This window comes from Colias croceus, chromosome 9, assembly GCF_905220415.1.
Source record: "Colias croceus chromosome 9, ilColCroc2.1".
NCBI lineage: Eukaryota > Metazoa > Arthropoda > Insecta > Lepidoptera > Pieridae > Colias > Colias croceus.
This window is the reverse complement of record NC_059545.1, coordinates 4,502,518-4,519,219: the sequence shown is the minus strand read 5'-3', so window position 1 is coordinate 4,519,219 and position 16,702 is coordinate 4,502,518. Positions and strand designations below refer to the sequence as shown.

At 31.6% G+C, this 16,702-nt stretch overlaps 2 protein-coding genes across 2 annotated transcripts; one reads left to right on the top strand and one right to left on the bottom strand.

Moving 5' to 3' along the window:
• Nucleotides 1–34: 34 nt before the first annotated feature.
• On the top strand, nt 35–3,854 carry LOC123694437 (mismatch repair endonuclease PMS2). The gene is made up of 8 exons (XM_045639878.1): nt 35–167; nt 245–404; nt 502–645; nt 730–931; nt 1,103–2,812; nt 2,889–3,087; nt 3,298–3,450; nt 3,689–3,854. Exons 1-8 carry the CDS (start codon nt 84–86, stop codon nt 3,755–3,757), a joined length of 2,721 nt encoding a protein of 906 aa, XP_045495834.1. The 5' UTR covers nt 35–83; the 3' UTR covers nt 3,758–3,854.
• On the bottom strand, nt 3,845–7,496 carry LOC123694438 (glutamate-rich WD repeat-containing protein 1). Its single transcript, XM_045639879.1, has 7 exons — nt 7,175–7,496; nt 6,558–6,726; nt 6,148–6,366; nt 5,827–5,963; nt 5,554–5,708; nt 4,242–4,456; nt 3,845–4,008 (listed from the first exon to the last, which is right to left on the bottom strand). The coding sequence occupies exons 1-7, from the start codon at nt 7,486–7,488 to the stop codon at nt 3,871–3,873; spliced, it is 1,347 nt and encodes a 448-aa protein (XP_045495835.1). The 5' UTR covers nt 7,489–7,496; the 3' UTR covers nt 3,845–3,870.
• Between the last annotated feature and the right edge of the window lie 9,206 nt (nt 7,497–16,702).

The following is a 16,702-nucleotide window of genomic DNA, read 5'->3' as shown; positions in this document are numbered from 1 at the left end:
TATGACAGCTATTTGAATTTTATACAATATTTTGGCTTACCTACTGAGTTTTTATAAATAATCTTCTAAAAATCAAATAAATTATGGAACATAATATTCTTAAAAATCAGAGTTCTAATATAAAACCAATAGATACTAATACAGTCCACAAAATATGTTCCGGTCAGGTATAAATAAAAAAATAACAATTGCTTAGGTAACTGATAAATACTATCATTTATTTATGATTTCTATTCTACTACAGGTTGTTTTAAGTTTAGCAGTAGCAGTAAAGGAATTATTAGAGAATGCCCTTGATGCGGGTGCAACGAATATTGACATCCGATTAAAGAATTATGGAATAGATTTGATAGAAGTTTCTGATAATGGTTCTGGAGTAACAGAAGACAACTTTGCTGCTTTAAGTAAGTCTTAACTGAAAAGACAATACAATTTTATTACCCATTATTTATACTTAATCACACAGTCTTTATGTACTTACTTTAAATCTAATTATTTCAGCTCTGAAATATCACACGTCTAAAATAAATGAGTATTCTGACTTACTCGGAGTCTCGAGTTTTGGGTTCCGAGGTGAGGCATTGAGCTCACTTTGTTCACTTGCTCACCTGGTTGTGACTACAAGACATCAAAACTGTAATTATGGTAAAAATAGATCTATGTATATAGCCACTTATTTCTTATAATTCTTCATTTTTTTGTGTCTTTATGTTTGTTATTGGATTTCAGCTACTAAAATTCAATATGATCAGAAAGGAAATATAATTAGCAAAACACCATGCTCTAGACAAGTGGGAACAACTGTTACACTGAGTAATTTATTTTATTCTCTACCTGTAAGGCAGAAAGAGTTCCACAAAAATTCAAAGAGGGAATTTAATAAGATGACTCATTTGTTATATGCATATTGTTTAATATCAAGAGGAGTGAGGTATGAATATTTCTTATGCCTATTAATATTTATACAGTTAATCTAACTATTGAAGTGTAGGTTTTTGGGTATGAAAGTTATGAACATAGAAACAATTAATCTTTTTATTACTGTTTGAGATTTTGTCAATTAATATGGCAATTGTATGATTATATTTATTCCTCCTTTCAGAATAACTTGTAGTAACCAAACAAACTCAAATTCAAAAGCAGTAGTTGTGGCCACAACTGGTTCACAGTCATATAAAGATAATATTGCATCAGTTTTTGGATTGAAACAATTGCAGAGCATTGTAGAAATTAAAACTGAATTAGTTTCTAGTATAAAAGAAAACATATTTAAAGGGCTTTCAGGAGAAGTTAAGGAAAATAATGAAACTATTGAAATTGATGATGTTGAAATTGATTTGTCTGAAGACTCAAATGATGCTGAACAAAAACAGGACACTCAAAATGAGAGTTTTACATTGTCTCAGAAATCACAGGGATACAAGAATTGTCCTAACCCTGTGGAACTTGAAGGTTATATTTCTTCTTGTGAACATGGTAGTGGCAGATCAAGCACAGATAGACAGTTTTATTATGTGAATTCAAGACCCTGTGAACCTACCAAAGTTATGAAGATAGTGAATGAAACTTATAAACAATATAATCCTAATCAATATCCTTTCATATTTCTTAACATAAACATGGATAGATTGTCTGTAGATGTAAATGTAACTCCAGATAAGAGAAAAGTTTTTCTAATAAAGGAGAAAAATATTTTAGATGTAATAAAAGCATCACTAACAAAACTATTTGAAAATGTTCCAAGAACATTAAAAGTTAATTCATCAATCACAGATGTTAAAAATAATGATACTGTCCCAAATTTATATCAGCCAAGGATTTTTAACTCATTCATGCAACAATTTAGTAGTAAAGAGGAAAAAAATTCAAAAGATGATGGAAAAAATATAGGGGACTTAAAAAGGAAATCTACTACCAACCTTGATTATTTTATATCAAAATCAAAAAGAATTCAACAAAATTCATTAGTAAATGGTGATAATACTTTAAAGGAAGATAATAGTGTAAGGGATGACAATAATATTTTTAGTGAACAAGAGGATAATATGGTTGAAGATGATGTTACTGTAAAAAATGAGGTAATTCATTTATCTAAGTCAGATGTTAAAAAAGAAAATAACATATTAGATCAAATAGAAACAAATCTGTTATTTGAAAATATGAATGATACTGACATCAATAATAAAACTTGTGAAACGAAGTGTGACAATCCAATAGGATCAAGTAAAGAAGACAAAAAAGTGGGATCTGAAATTATGTATTTAGAAAATACTGATTCATTGCCTGACACACAAATAAGATCAATCTCTGATGTAGTCTGTCAAAAATCTTCCACAATTTACTGTAAAACAAAAAGTAATTATCAAAAGGTGATCAAAGATAAAATTGCAGAAAAAGAAAATTCAAATAAAATATCACCACCAAAATCCAAAGTTGAGAAGACTGTAACTGATCAAAAAGAACTTGGTCAATTTCATGTAAGAAAAACTGTTAGTTTTAAAACAACTTTAGAAGAAGTAAAAGCACAAGTTGAAATATACAATAATGGAAAAAGCAAATGTATGCCAGATAGAATAAAATTTCGAAGTGCTATTGATCCAGTGTTTAACAAGAAGTGTGAAGAAGAACTTAATAGAGAAATATCTAAAGACTCCTTTAAACAAATGACAATTATAGGTCAATTTAATTTAGGCTTTATCATTACACGTTTGGAGGATGATCTATTCATCATTGATCAACATGCAACTGATGAAATTTATAACTTTGAAACTTTACAAAAAACCACTGAACTTACAAATCAAAAATTAGTTATGTAAGTGCAAATATCTAATTATAAAAGTTACTTAAAATTTTTATTATTTAGTGTTCATATATAAAAAAAATTGTAGTCCACAGCAACTGGAGCTGACAGGTGTGAACGAACAAATATTAATGGATAATTTGGATGTTTTTAAGAAGAATGGATTCACTTTTCAAATAGATGAACATGCCCCGCCAACTAAAAGAGTGAAATTATTAACTATACCAATGTCTAAGAACTGGATATTTGGAAAGGATGATATAGAAGAGCTTTTATTCATGTTAAAGGTAAAATTGCGTTGTTATTAATAATAAAGTCCGACCGCACTAGGCGTAACTGCGCGGCAGCGTAGCAAAGTATTCTTTAATTTGACCAATCGGCAAATGTAACCGCGAGTTTTCCCTAGTGCGATCGGACCTTAATAATCGTACTACACATATTCATCACAACTTTTTAAGGTATGGGTGTTAACAGTACAATTTCATTTTTTATAACAGGAATCTTCTACATCAGAATACTACAGACCGAGTCGAGTAAGAGCCATGTTTGCATCAAGAGCTTGTCGCAAGTCAGTCATGATAGGTATGGCTTTAAGCAAATCAGATATGAGACAACTTGTCGACCATATGGCCGAAATAGACAAGCCCTGGGTAATAATTTCAACATTAACATTTTTTTAAGGCTATTGCATAGCTTCTATCGAGGGCCTTGAGCGCGGGGACCGAATCCAGAAATTGCGTAACGACAAACCTCACGCTCCCCACTCCGACAGGCACGGAGGTGTGGCTTGAAGGCATGCTATGCAATAGCTTTACCGCGGCAGTCCCCGAGTGCCACACGTATTTTTTTATAATAATGATACAAAATACTAAAAGTTTATTTTTTCAGAATTGTCCTCATGGAAGACCCACAATACGCCACTTGGTTAATTTAGCTATGGTGCATACAAGTGATTAAAATATATTTTAGAAATGTTTTGAATTAAATCTAATCCTAATCAATAATCATGATATATTGTTTACTGTGATAATAATAATAAAAGTATTTTATGATTTTTGATATTTTTTATTTCATACACTTATAGTTTTGAATATATTAAATCCAGTGTGTGCTGTTGTCACCATCACACCAGGAATTTGTTTATGCCAATGCAGTTCTTTAATATCTGTTTGTCCTTGATGAATGAACAACAGCTGTGGTGGAAGGTTCTGGAAACAAAAAAATCACCTTTTCAATGACATAACACAAAATATAATAATTATGAAAATTAGGAGGTTTTCATGCACATTTAGGTAAAAGTTGCTTAAAATATTAGTTTTCACAAATCTTATTATTTTAACAACATATACACTTGTTTTGTTTTTCGGTTTTTTATAGCCATGTAAGTATATTCTTTATATGTATTTAATATTCTTAATACTTCATATTATACTCCATTTACCTTTAATTCGTCATCAACAATTTCTTCATCATCCCTTTCAACAGCTAAGTCCCAAAGAGCGACCTGGTTGTCTTCCCCAGCAGATGCAAGTACACTAGGCTCGGTCCAATGCCATTCAACTGATGTGATTGGTGCTGTATGGTGTTTAAATGTTCCCACTGCTGCATTGGTAAACTGTCTCAAGTCCCATATATGAAGGAATCCATCGTCACCACCTGTAATAAAGGTAAGGTTAGTTTCTTCATGGTGATTGATAATTGTTGATTTACAAAAACGGATAATAATAAATAATATAAAAAATCAGGAGCTCATGACACAGAGACTTCCTAAAAGCCAATGTAGGCTACATAACTTAATATCAGAAAGCTAAAAATAAAAAATTTGGAAACATAAATAAATAAATAAATAAAATAAATCTTTATTTTGCCAAAAACATTAACTTTACAAAAATATGTGCGCTGACTCTTGAACTAGAGTAACTCTGTGTTTCAAGAGCCAGCGTTCCTCCTTATAAATACAACTACATAAGTACATTTTTTAAAGCAAAACAAAAATTCGGTTTGATTACAAAAAGTTTAAATTAAAAAAAATATATAATATGCATAATATGTATGTGAGAGCGTGAGCGTGAGTGTGTGTGTGTGTGTGTGTGTGAGCGTGAGTGGATGTGTGTTAGCGTGTGTGTGTGAAACATAGATTGAAGGTAGAAATAAATTAATTTTAAAACACACTCACTCAAAAATCGATTATTTTAAACAATGGAAAAAAGAATAAGCTATTCGTTGTGTGCGCGATGACATCGCCCCTAGTGGCCGCAACTATTCAGGACTTGTCATCTGTCAAATCATTTCAACTGATGTCAACTAGATGATAAGATATTTTTGTGATATTGATTTTCGACTAGTTTTTTAACGAATTTGAAAAAAATAGTGTAAAAAAGTGAGTGTGTATATTATACCTAGCCATTTTCTTCCTGGTGAAAAATAATTTTTTCTCTTCACAGCAGCTATCCATTTTTGTCTTTGCTGTAATGTCCACTTTGATGTTGGAAATGAATTAAACTTGCAGGAACTGTTTTTCCCATTGTTTTTACAATTTACGACACAGCATGTACTATGACCCATATCGCTAATTTTTATGTTTTTACTTAAAATTATAAAGGAAGTTATGAAAATAAAGCAATTTGACACATGACAGCCCAGAATTAATTCACATTTCTGCCACGTCGTGCGCTACGGTCGATTTGCCGTTCCCTACCACCCACTTTGCACATAGCCAATAGAGATTTGCTAATAAATGTTAAATAACTTACCACTTGCTATAAATGGTTCATTACAATTCCATGATATTACATTAATATCATTTTGATGTGCATTTTCTTTAGTCAACATGCAGGCCTTTTGTGGTGCAGCTCTTGTGTCCCAAATTCTTATTGTTTTGTCAACTGAACATGTTGCTAATACATTTCTGTAAGAAAAACAGATTCAATTTTAATTTGGTATACAATAAATACATATTATAAAGGTGATTCATCCATCCATATTGAAATCACTATTTAAAATATATTTTTCAAAGTACAATTAACCTTTCATTAGGAGACCATTGTATATCTTCAACTGAGCTGGTGTGTCCAACTAAAGGCCTTTGGTCCACTGTCCAAGTACCTGCTTCATTTGGTTTCCATATGTGAATATCTCTTCTACAATCACCTGTTGCTAAGACCTAAAATTATTGAGTAATAACATATAAAAATTGTAATTTGATACCAATGAAAGAAACAAATGGTTTAACTTCCCTATCCCTAAAATACTTAATATAATGTAACAAACGAAAAAGTAGCTTTAATATTCTTTTGAGATGAATTCTCCAGTTTTGCTTATTATTATCAAAAAAAAAAAAAACTTACACCAGGTTCAGTTGGACACCAATCCATACCAAAGCCTTCTTGCTGATGGCCATTAAAAGAATATAAAGGCTTAGCTGGATTAGTAACAGTATCAAGGTTGTATCGTTCTAATAGTGCTGGCTCGTCCACAGCTTGCAATTGTTGTGTTATATTCCAAACATCAACTCTTCCTAACTCAGACCAGCTGGCTGCTAATACTGAGTTTTTAAAGTTTGTTGTCTGTGGGATAAATATGTGAATAATTAAGCTATTCTGGTAAAAATTTATGGAAATAAACTGAAAAATAATTATTAAAAATAGGTCAGTAGTCTTTATATGACCACTTTCTAGTGGAATTATAGGCTAATCAAATGTAATATAGTTCAGGTAGTTATGTATTCAAATTTCAAAATAATTATTTTCATACATACTCTTATTCTATTTACACAGCCTTGATGTTTAATGATTGCAAATGTCATTTCAGGTTTTTTTTCCTCATCTTCATCATCATCATCGTCATCATCATCCTCACTTTCTGATTCCTCTTCATTTTCTGGTTTTGAAGTTTGATGTAAGTTTGACATTTTGAATACTAAAATACTGCAATAATAAAATTAAGCACTGAGATGCAAGTAGAACTTAACAATAACTGCATTACGGAACCTACTCCTTTTGATATTAGTATTAATTTTCTTATCTCGATCTCCATTTATTATCTCGATGGCAATTCTTATTAGTAATCTAATTAAATGTATTTGTAATCTGTATAATTTCTTATATTTCTATTGATTTCTATTAATTTTTTTATCGTTGAACTATCATATTCGTATATAATATTATTATTGTTTGTATTCTCATAATGTTAAATGAAGTGTAGTTATAAGTATTTTCATTTCAATGTTCTTGTGTTTTTTATCACATATAATTATTGTAATGTGTATAATAATTTTTTGTACTGTATAGCATTGAGGTGCTTTGGCATGTCTGTAAGCCACATGTTCTATAATTAAATAAATAAATAAATATTTATAGTTTGTTAGTTACATACTTATTCAAATGTGCGCTTGATGCTTGCGTGCCGGCTACAAGGTACGCTGTCATCGGAAATTGTTGTCGATTATTCCCCAGATTATCTTGTATAATATCGAAGCTTAAACAAGGAGCTCCAGTCTGGGCTTGATGCAACATAACATACGCCGATTGGTCGCACACAAGATGTTCGTCTTCTTTTAATTCTTGACCTGGAAGGAATGTTTTTGGACGATCATCATTTTCTTCGCCTTCTTCTTCCCTTTCTTCCATATCATCGTCATCGCTTTCTGATGAACTCGCTTCCATGGGTTCTTCGTTTTCCATTGACATAGTGGAGGTGTGAAATGTGAATTAATAAATATTAATTTTAAAATAACCCTATAAATATATTTTTAACACGTGAACGGATAATTATTGTGAAATGTGACATGCGTGGATTTTGACAATCTATTAATGACACAATTACCATTTACCACAGAGTACAGACCGTAGACAGTTTAGTTAGTTTCTCAGTCTACGGTACAGACCCAATGAATAAGGAATCACATGGAAGTGACATACCTACAAAAAAAGTGTGGCCGGCGCCATATTGCTTGTAACAAAACATGGCGGTGTTTAGTGCCGAGAATATATCGATAAACATTATTATGTTTATCGATATAAAAATAATATTAATATATTTTTTTTGAAGTTATACTTCTTTTGGCGCGTAACTTCTAACGCGTGTACATAAACACACACTCTTTTTTATTTATTTTAACTTTATTGTACAAAACATAGAAGTAAAATTACAAGTGGAAAAAATGACAATGCCAATTAATAAAATTAAGTATGACCACAGGTATGACTTCGATATAAGGATTACGGTAGACTTACAATTTGGTAATTTCAGTTTTGAGGAATGTAATATAATGAAACAACATAATATATACTAATATAGGTATATAATAGTATTTTATTACGATGAACAACACAATATACAGTAATTGTATTTATTTATTTATAAATAATAGACAAAAAAAACAATAATATATAATAATAGAGAAAATTATAGAGCTAAACTATTTTGTGCAGCCTGGAATGCACTCGGATACACTCTGTTCATTTTTGAGTTCGGGATTTGAGGCTCAACCTATACTCTTTGGGCTCAACTGGTACCTGGAAATGGAATGTCACAGTTTACATTAACTAGCATTGTTCACTTTACATTTAAACTAAAATGCAATACATTTTAATTAAAAGGGCAATGCTGATGGTTTGAAATTAATATCAACATTAGGGCTTACAATAGCGGAACTTGAATTTATATTTTTGGTTTTATGGCATTGAAATGCTTCATAAATATAAATTTATAAAGAATAGAAAAATAACTTAAAACACCCCATGTATTTAAAGTAAATTGCACTTTCCCTCAGTCAATAACATTTCAACAACCAAATATCACCCAAGTTTGTACTCAAAAAATCATATAAAACCATCTCAGTTTGTTCACAGGCCTCCTTCAAAATAGGAGAAACGTTAGATTATAAATGACAGCCCTAAATCTAAATAAAAAGACCAAAAGTAAATTGGAAGACATCACGTGTCTACAGATAAAAACCTCACCCTGTGTGAATGCAGCGGCAGACATACTGGTATAGCATCATCGTGCAGACTAATCACATCCATTGTTCTATTGAAAGCACTTTCGGGGAAATGTAGGGAACATACTATGATATTAACTATATCCTTTACATTTGGCTTGATATTTTCAGTTTCAATTGCTTCTAAACATTCTCCTTTTCTATTTTCACATCTTGGTAACCTTCAAAAATGAATTTTTAGGTTATTATAATTTTAGTCCTGACCTGACTTATTTGTAAATACACTTTTAAAGTACCTACTATAAAAGCGATTAATCTTACTTAAGTTAAAATTCATATTAGGTAAATTTAAGTGTTTTATTTTTCCTTCTGCTGCTCTTGGCAAAATTAATTTGTTATTTTGGAAGTGTATTCACCAAAGCAACTATTCTTAAGATTAATGACACAGCCTTGGGAGACGCACGTCTTCATCGAACATTTTGCTGATGTCGATATTATAAGTCATCACTAGCACCCAAATTCATTATTTTACTAGAACGAAAATATACAAAATAAAGCTATATTTGGTAACAATTTTACACTGAACATAGTCTGTGAATACTCCTCAATTCAATATACATGAAAATAAGTAAATCAGCAAAGTAATAACTAATATTTCAGTCAAAACGTATACATACCGGTGCAAAGATAAACTTTTCTAGTTTTCATTCTTTCCGGAGCCACATCCCACAATACTGCGCTTTGGTATTATGCCACTATTTGTCCTTGACCACTCTATATGTTTTAGACACAAATGTTTGTCACAATCACAAAAATATTCAATATTTTTCAATGTTTACTACGGAGGAATGACAGAGCATGTACATCTGAATAACGAGAACATAAAATGGCGCCCGGCCACAGTAGGTATTTGAGCTAACTTCAAATGTCAAAAGGTATAGAATTAGCACTGACTGACGTATAGTCATATATTTTCACTTAACAGAATATTCATTAGTTAGAAAGAGACAGTATTCGTTTTATTATTTCGGTATCGAAATGCATGATATTTGTATAATCAGTTGTTTGTATAGAACATTATGCCCTGTCCATAGGATTCCTTAGTCATTGTACAGACCGTACCTAATATAATACGTAGGTAGATAGATTAGTGGAGTTTGTAGTTACAGATTAATAATAATAGTAGAGACACAGAACAGTAAGAACATAATAGAAGTGCTATAATGTCATAATTAGTATGAAAACCAGTGTCGCCAAACCCACACATTTAAACCGATAGTTATACAGTACACTACAAGTAAACTATGCCTTTGATTGGACAGCTTAATTTGAGTAAAAACTAACTTAGGTTATAAATTCAGCATTTCAATATGTACCCTAACGAACCAAGTTACGGTTTATTTTAGTATAACATCCCTAGGTAGTCAAGTTTGAGCGACCGTGTGATAACTTTTTAAAAAAAAGATTTAATTTACTTTATTAATATTTAATTAGTGACTGTACAGTGAGATGACTTAAGTGTAACTGATGAAACTTAGACTAAGACAATACAATGGAATAAAGATCTCGTCTTCTAGGAACGATTAAGGATGTCGTCGCGACGGTTGAGTGGGCGATTCTCCGTAATCATTCCCTTACATTTCATAACAACTGCAACAAAGTAAATACATTCTTGCACGTATTAATATTTATGTAAACTGTTAAAATATCGATTCAGCGGGTTCTGGATGCGTAACTCCTCCCTCCATACGTTCGAAATTATCCTCAAGGGGATGGGGATGGTTTCGAACATTACTGTTTCGCGTTAACTTCATATATGATTTCCTATAAACTATGAATACAAGACATATTAAAATTATAATTAAAATTGTTAGAACTATGTTTCCTAAACTTATACCTTTAAAAACTAAAACACTACTTTCACTATTTTCACTGATTGTCCTTTCACTCATAACTTCACCTTTCTTCATTAGTAAGTTTAAGAGTTGGATATCAGCGAGGTCGATTTCCTTCAAGTTTAACGGTTTTCGTACACCGGCTGATGCTGCTTTCCTTATGTGTGGTAAATTAACAATCGGTATATTGGTGGAAACAATGTCTTTTCCTCGGGATTGCTTCTTCCTCAAGGTGTGGTCTTGTATTTTGACATAGCAATTATTATGTATAGTGATCAGGTAAGTACCACGAATTTTCTCATGGTTTACCTCATTGTTGCAAAATTTTGACATAATTATTTCGGTTCTAGCGTAGACGAGCCAACGATCCAGTTGTAAAAATTCAATCTTTAGATCTCCGATGCTAACAGGTAATGAAAGGCATGTACTTATATTTGTTGAGAAATTAAATAGATCTATAATGCATTTGTCCTGCAGTAGGGGTGTGCTTTCCGTTTCAGGACATAGGAATCGTGCCTCATCTAGTTCTGCACAGGGCTGCGTGAGCATGCTTATTTTCAATCCTTTCACTAAGATATAGGGATATTTAGGAAGGATGACGGAAGTAAGGTTATCAACATCACTATGGACAGGTAACGGTATCAATTTATAGTAATTATAAGTTTCATTATTAATTAAAGGTATATGCATTATGAATTTAATCTGATTTTGCTTTACATACGCTTTAAGCTCAATACTTTGCTCTATTTTAACAATATTTTCTAAGTTTACAGGATATACTAATTTATTCGTAATTTCTATTTCTTTAAGGATATACACAAGTTCATCGGTATCAATAATCGATTGATGCAAAAGTTTAATTTTTGCAAAAGATAATGCGGTTTCAATCTCATTCAACTTAGTATAAATTATTTGAAAATTATGTGTAAAAATATTATAAAAATGAATTAACTTATGACTTAATAATAATGTTTCCGTTTTATTTAAATTCATATCGATTTCATCGAGTTTTTCTTTAATTTGAATGAAATTGCTTCCTGTAACATTTATAATATTGTTAAGTTTTCCCATCATTTCTGTAATGACAGTCACCTTGTAATCCATAGCGTTTTGCTTGTTATTTAATTTACTAATTAACTGTTCATATTTTATGGCATCGTCATTATCCATATTACCAGTAATTGCTTTAATAAAAGAACCAATTGGATTAAGTAAACCACGTTTTATTCTAACTGATGGCACTAATTGCTTATATTTATTAATAGTAATATTCATTATAAAATCTGTTTGAATTTGTGCCTCTTTAAAATCTAAATCAAAATTCTTAATATTAAAACAACTATTTACGTTTTTCTTTAATTCTATATAATTATTTAAATTTAATTCTAAATCCTCGTATATAGGTTCTAAATCTAATATCTTAATAACTATCCAAGTGTCGTACGTAATTACGGCATTTCCTTCCTTTAAGGGTAGAAGGCCTGGATTGTCTCTAATCTGCTGCACGTGAAGGGCCTGGCTGAGGATCGCCTGAGCTACCAGCAGTACACACCTGCGAAGGGCGTTTTATATCTTTAATCGGAACTGTAGTCTTTCGTTTTTGAGTAACGATAGGTACCACGTTCCTATGAACTGGTCCTGCTACCTGAGCTTTTTGATAGCGGGGTTTATCTTTACTGCGACGTGTATTTACGCCTTTTATAAATATAGTATCGCCCAAATCAATGTCGATTTCTTTTTCACCACCTCGTTTATCGATGGTTTGCTGCTTTTGATTAACTATTTTATTTGTTAAATACTTATAAAGGTATCTTGTTTTTCTAACATGATCTTTAACTAAATGTTGAGTATACTGTTTATTAAAATCTACGTGAAATGCGTCATTTGACTCTGTATGACCGAAAACTACCTCGAATGGTGTTAATCCCGTTGCGCTATGTATAGTATGGTTGTATGACATTATTGCATATGTCATTACTGATGCTGCGTCGGTAATCTTTCGCTCATATTTCGCGATTCTATATATCTCTATGATAGTTGAATGAAAACGTTCTACTATTCCCATCGAATTTGGGTTATGCGGTGTCCCTATATGTATTTTAATCTTATAGAATGCTAATAATTCTTTTAATAAAGTGTTGTTGAATTCGGCGCCTGGGTCTGCGCTTATTTTTAATGGTACACCGTATAATGAAAAGTATTTTATCAGTGCTCTTACAACTTCTGGGGTTGATCTCGTATCAATTTCGAAAGCTTGACCTAGTTTACTAAACGCATCAACTATAGTAAGGTAGTACTTTCCCTCTATAGTAAAGGTGTCGATGAATAATTCCTGAAAAGGGTATTCCTGTGTTTGTGATAATTGCAATTCGGGTTTCAATGGATTTCTGTCGTATTTCATTCTTTTGCAAGTTTCACACGAATTTATCACACTCGCTACTGTTTGATCCATGTTATTCCAATAATACGTTCGTTTTAAATGAATTAATGTTTCTTTAATACCTCTATGACTATTTTTACCTTCATGATATTTTAAAACTATTTCGCGTTGTTCCTGTTCGTTACTAACATAGATAACGCGTTTTGTACATTCATAAAATTTAACTGTTCCCTTTTTAAAGAGATTAATTGTAGCTGCGGTAAAATGTTTCCTAGGTATGCGTTTCATTTTCGAAAAAGAAAAAGTATTTTATTTTTGGTTTAGTATACTCTTTAAGAAATTGTTTAACAAGGTCTACATTATCTAAAGGTAAGTGTACTTGCATTATTTTTTGTCTAATTCTATTTGTGATTTTAACTGACAATTCATTTCTATTCCAGGGAAATACGAGAACCTGATTGGGCTTCGTGTCCACGGCTTCTTGTAAAATAAGTATACCTTCTGTGTCTATATCTTCAGCAGAATGTATAGTACTACTAATATCATTTTTTGATTTTTCAGATGCGGTTATGGTGCTACTTCCTATAGATAATACACTATTCGTTTTCTCTGAATTTGGAGAAATTTCCATTGGAGTTTGATTTATATTTTCTAAATTCCTATTTGAATCTAATGGTACATTTAAATTACGTCGAGGACTATGATTACTTTTATCGACGTTTACGATCATTGATATATTATCCTGTTCGCCTAATGCGTTAATCCTAATTGGCTTTGAACAATCAGGAGATTGTAAAATCGGTGTTTTAACTAATAATTGTTTACACTTTTCAAAATCTTCCACATAAACGATTGGAATTTTAGATGTTTTAGTAATTAAAACTTGGTTTTTCATGTCAATTTTCGCTTCTAATTTTGTTAATAAATCCGAGCCTACGAGACCATCGTATCTCTTGTCTACATTATATATATAAAACTTATGTGAATCTGAACTTTTAAATGTTTCAGGTAAATTTGTTTTTATTACTTCGTAATGTACACTTTGTGCGTGTGTACTTATTACAGTAAATGGTTCATAAAATCTTTGCTTAGAATAAAATTGTTTTGCCTTTTCGGGGCTAATAAAAGACCTGTCGCTACCAGTATCTATTAAGAAACGTGAATTTAATTCCGGTATTACGATATGCGGTAATTTAAGAATGCTATTGCAATAGTTTAAATTTATTTGGTTGTCTGAGGCATTTTCGGGAATATTTTCCTCGCTAAAATTTAATAGTTCAACCTCATAATATTTATTTTCGTTATCCCTGCACATTTCGGGTGGCGGATTTATATAGAAACTTGCTTCATCTTCATAACTTTCGTCTTTCAGCATATTTTGTCTTATTGGCGGCGCGGTGCGCATAGATACATCAGAATCTTGTAATGGATTCTGTTTGAATTGGTTAGGTATACCAAATTTAAAATTTCCTGTATTCGGAATACCATATTTAAAGTTATTATTAAAATTACTCGTTTGTGGACGCAATTGATTTGTGAATTGGCCAAAACTTCGGTTCGGTGGTAATTGATTTAATGTAGGAGGTTTATATCCCTTATTTTGATTAAAATTTGGTCTGTATCCCTGCGATTGGTTAGGAATACCGAATTTAAAATTATTATTACCTACTGGCTGATTAAATTTATTATTTGAAATTGGTTTAAAGTTAGGTATAAAGTTAGGTTGCATCGGACGCATTTGATTATGTGCGTTGCCTTTAACTATTTTATTTTTTGCATTATATTGGCTAATGAAGTTCACCTCTTCAGTGACGGTGCTTAAGGCATTTTCTAAATTAGTACATCCTTTCAAGCGGACTATCCTAATTAAATCTTCCGGTAAATTATACAAAAATACATTTAATGCGGCGTTATCGTAAATTATGTTTTTCGCGGATTTTATACCCGTGTCCGTTAGCCTATTGACTTTAGCTGCTAGACTACTCCTAATACTTTGAATTCTCTGGCAAAATTGATTATACGATTCGCCATTTCTTATTTTTAGTGATTCTAGTTCTAACGCTATGCATTCTTCGGATCTTGTATCACCGAAATGTTGGGAAAGAAGAGTTTTTAACTCCTCCCAAGACACAATATCTTGGTGTTCGCTTAGTAAACTGGCTGCTTTACTAACTAGCCTACTTGTAATCGCATGAAAAAGGTACTCGTTCTGATTTCGATTCCCTTCCACTTTAAAATTTCTTATAACGTACTCACTCTTTGATATAAATAAATTTAATAAACTTTCACTACCATCATATTTTGGTATTATATTAAGTATTTCTTGTGGAATTAATTTGAAAGATTCCATTTTTAATTTTATATTTATAATTTCAAAAGACAATATATTATTCTTAACCTAATACTACGCGATGTAGCTATTATATGTAACCTAATTATGCGAGCCTATTTTTGTGCTTAACAAAATCAGATTAACATATATGTTCCAATGATGTTGATTGGAAATGGGAAATGAGACAAAACAGGGAAGTGAAAAGGTTTACTCACAAGCTGCTCATCTGCATTCTCCCTGAGTTACACTTCACTGCACTACACTTTCGCACGATCACTTTGACATATATTTATTGGATTCGAGATTTTCACTTCTGCGTAAAGACAGTTCCTTTCTACTTAGTTGTTCGCGTAAACTGATTTTCGAGTTTTTCACGAAGACAGTAATAAAGGATTGCGGAATCCTATCGACTTTCCTTTTACTTAATTATTCGCAGAAACTGATTTTTGAATTTCACGCGAAAACAGTAATATAAGGATTACTTCGATAAGGATTTCCACGTGAAAATCCTACCGGCTGCGCCAGTCAAGTTTGAGCGACCGTGTGATAACTTTTTAAAAAAAAGATTTAATTTACTTTATTAATATTTAATTAGTGACTGTACAGTGAGATGACTTAAGTGTAACTGATGAAACTTAGACTAAGACAATACAATGGAATAAAGATCTCGTCTTCTAGGAACGATTAAGGATGTCGTCGCGACGGTTGAGTGGGCGATTCTCCGTAATCATTCCCTTACATTTCATAACAACTGCAACAAAGTAAATACATTCTTGCACGTATTAATATTTATGTAAACTGTTAAAATATCGATTCAGCGGGTTCTGGATGCGTAACTAGGTATATTAGCTGTTTTGTTTCTCTTTGCTCAGAAATTCCAAATTCGAAAACATTCAGCTATTCCACAACAGAGGGCGTTGGTTTTCAATACATATAACTTTGAACCTCAACACATAAAGATAAGGTTGAAATTTGTGTCACTCTAAATTAATGACATTAACTTGACATTAACCTGATGCTATGCTCTAAGGGATGTCAGCCTTGTTATCGATAATTCACAAATAAATATATTTTTGTGCATTTTTTTTTCTTTCTATTATATGAGTATAGGATAATGTGTCACATTTTGGAGTATGTTTATTACTACTAAGTACGTCTTTTCATATTATTATATTTAAATAAAAAACGGAATAGAATAGTATAAATCTATATTTACAAAACAAACAGAAAATATGCATTATTTAAAAATCTTGGAACTGCCGTAGGTTTGATGTATCGGTGGCCTTTGTTAGACTGCTTATTGCTGTTCGGCATCCAGTTAACTCGTCACGTTGCATTTATTATCCATTTCTCT

What these genes read in the sequence shown, in the direction of transcription:
- LOC123694437 (XM_045639878.1), top strand. Translation starts at nt 84, where the DNA reads ATGGAACATAATATTCTTAAAAATCAGAGTTCTAATATAAAACCAATA. An exon ending in ACATCAAAACTGTAATTATG is followed by an intron (nt 646 to 729) that starts GTAAAAATAGAT and finishes ATTGGATTTCAG; the next exon opens with CTACTAAAATTCAATATGAT. An exon ending in TTAATATCAAGAGGAGTGAG is followed by an intron (nt 932 to 1,102) that starts GTATGAATATTT and finishes TCCTCCTTTCAG; the next exon opens with AATAACTTGTAGTAACCAAA.
- LOC123694438 (XM_045639879.1), bottom strand. Translation starts at nt 7,488, where the DNA reads ATGTCAATGGAAAACGAAGAACCCATGGAAGCGAGTTCATCAGAAAGC. An exon ending in GGTGTCCAACTGAACCTGGT is followed by an intron (nt 5,964 to 6,147) that starts GTAAGTTTTTTT and finishes CAATAATTTTAG; the next exon opens with GTCTTAGCAACAGGTGATTG. An exon ending in TGAACCATTTATAGCAAGTG is followed by an intron (nt 4,457 to 5,553) that starts GTAAGTTATTTA and finishes CCTTTATTACAG; the next exon opens with GTGGTGACGATGGATTCCTT.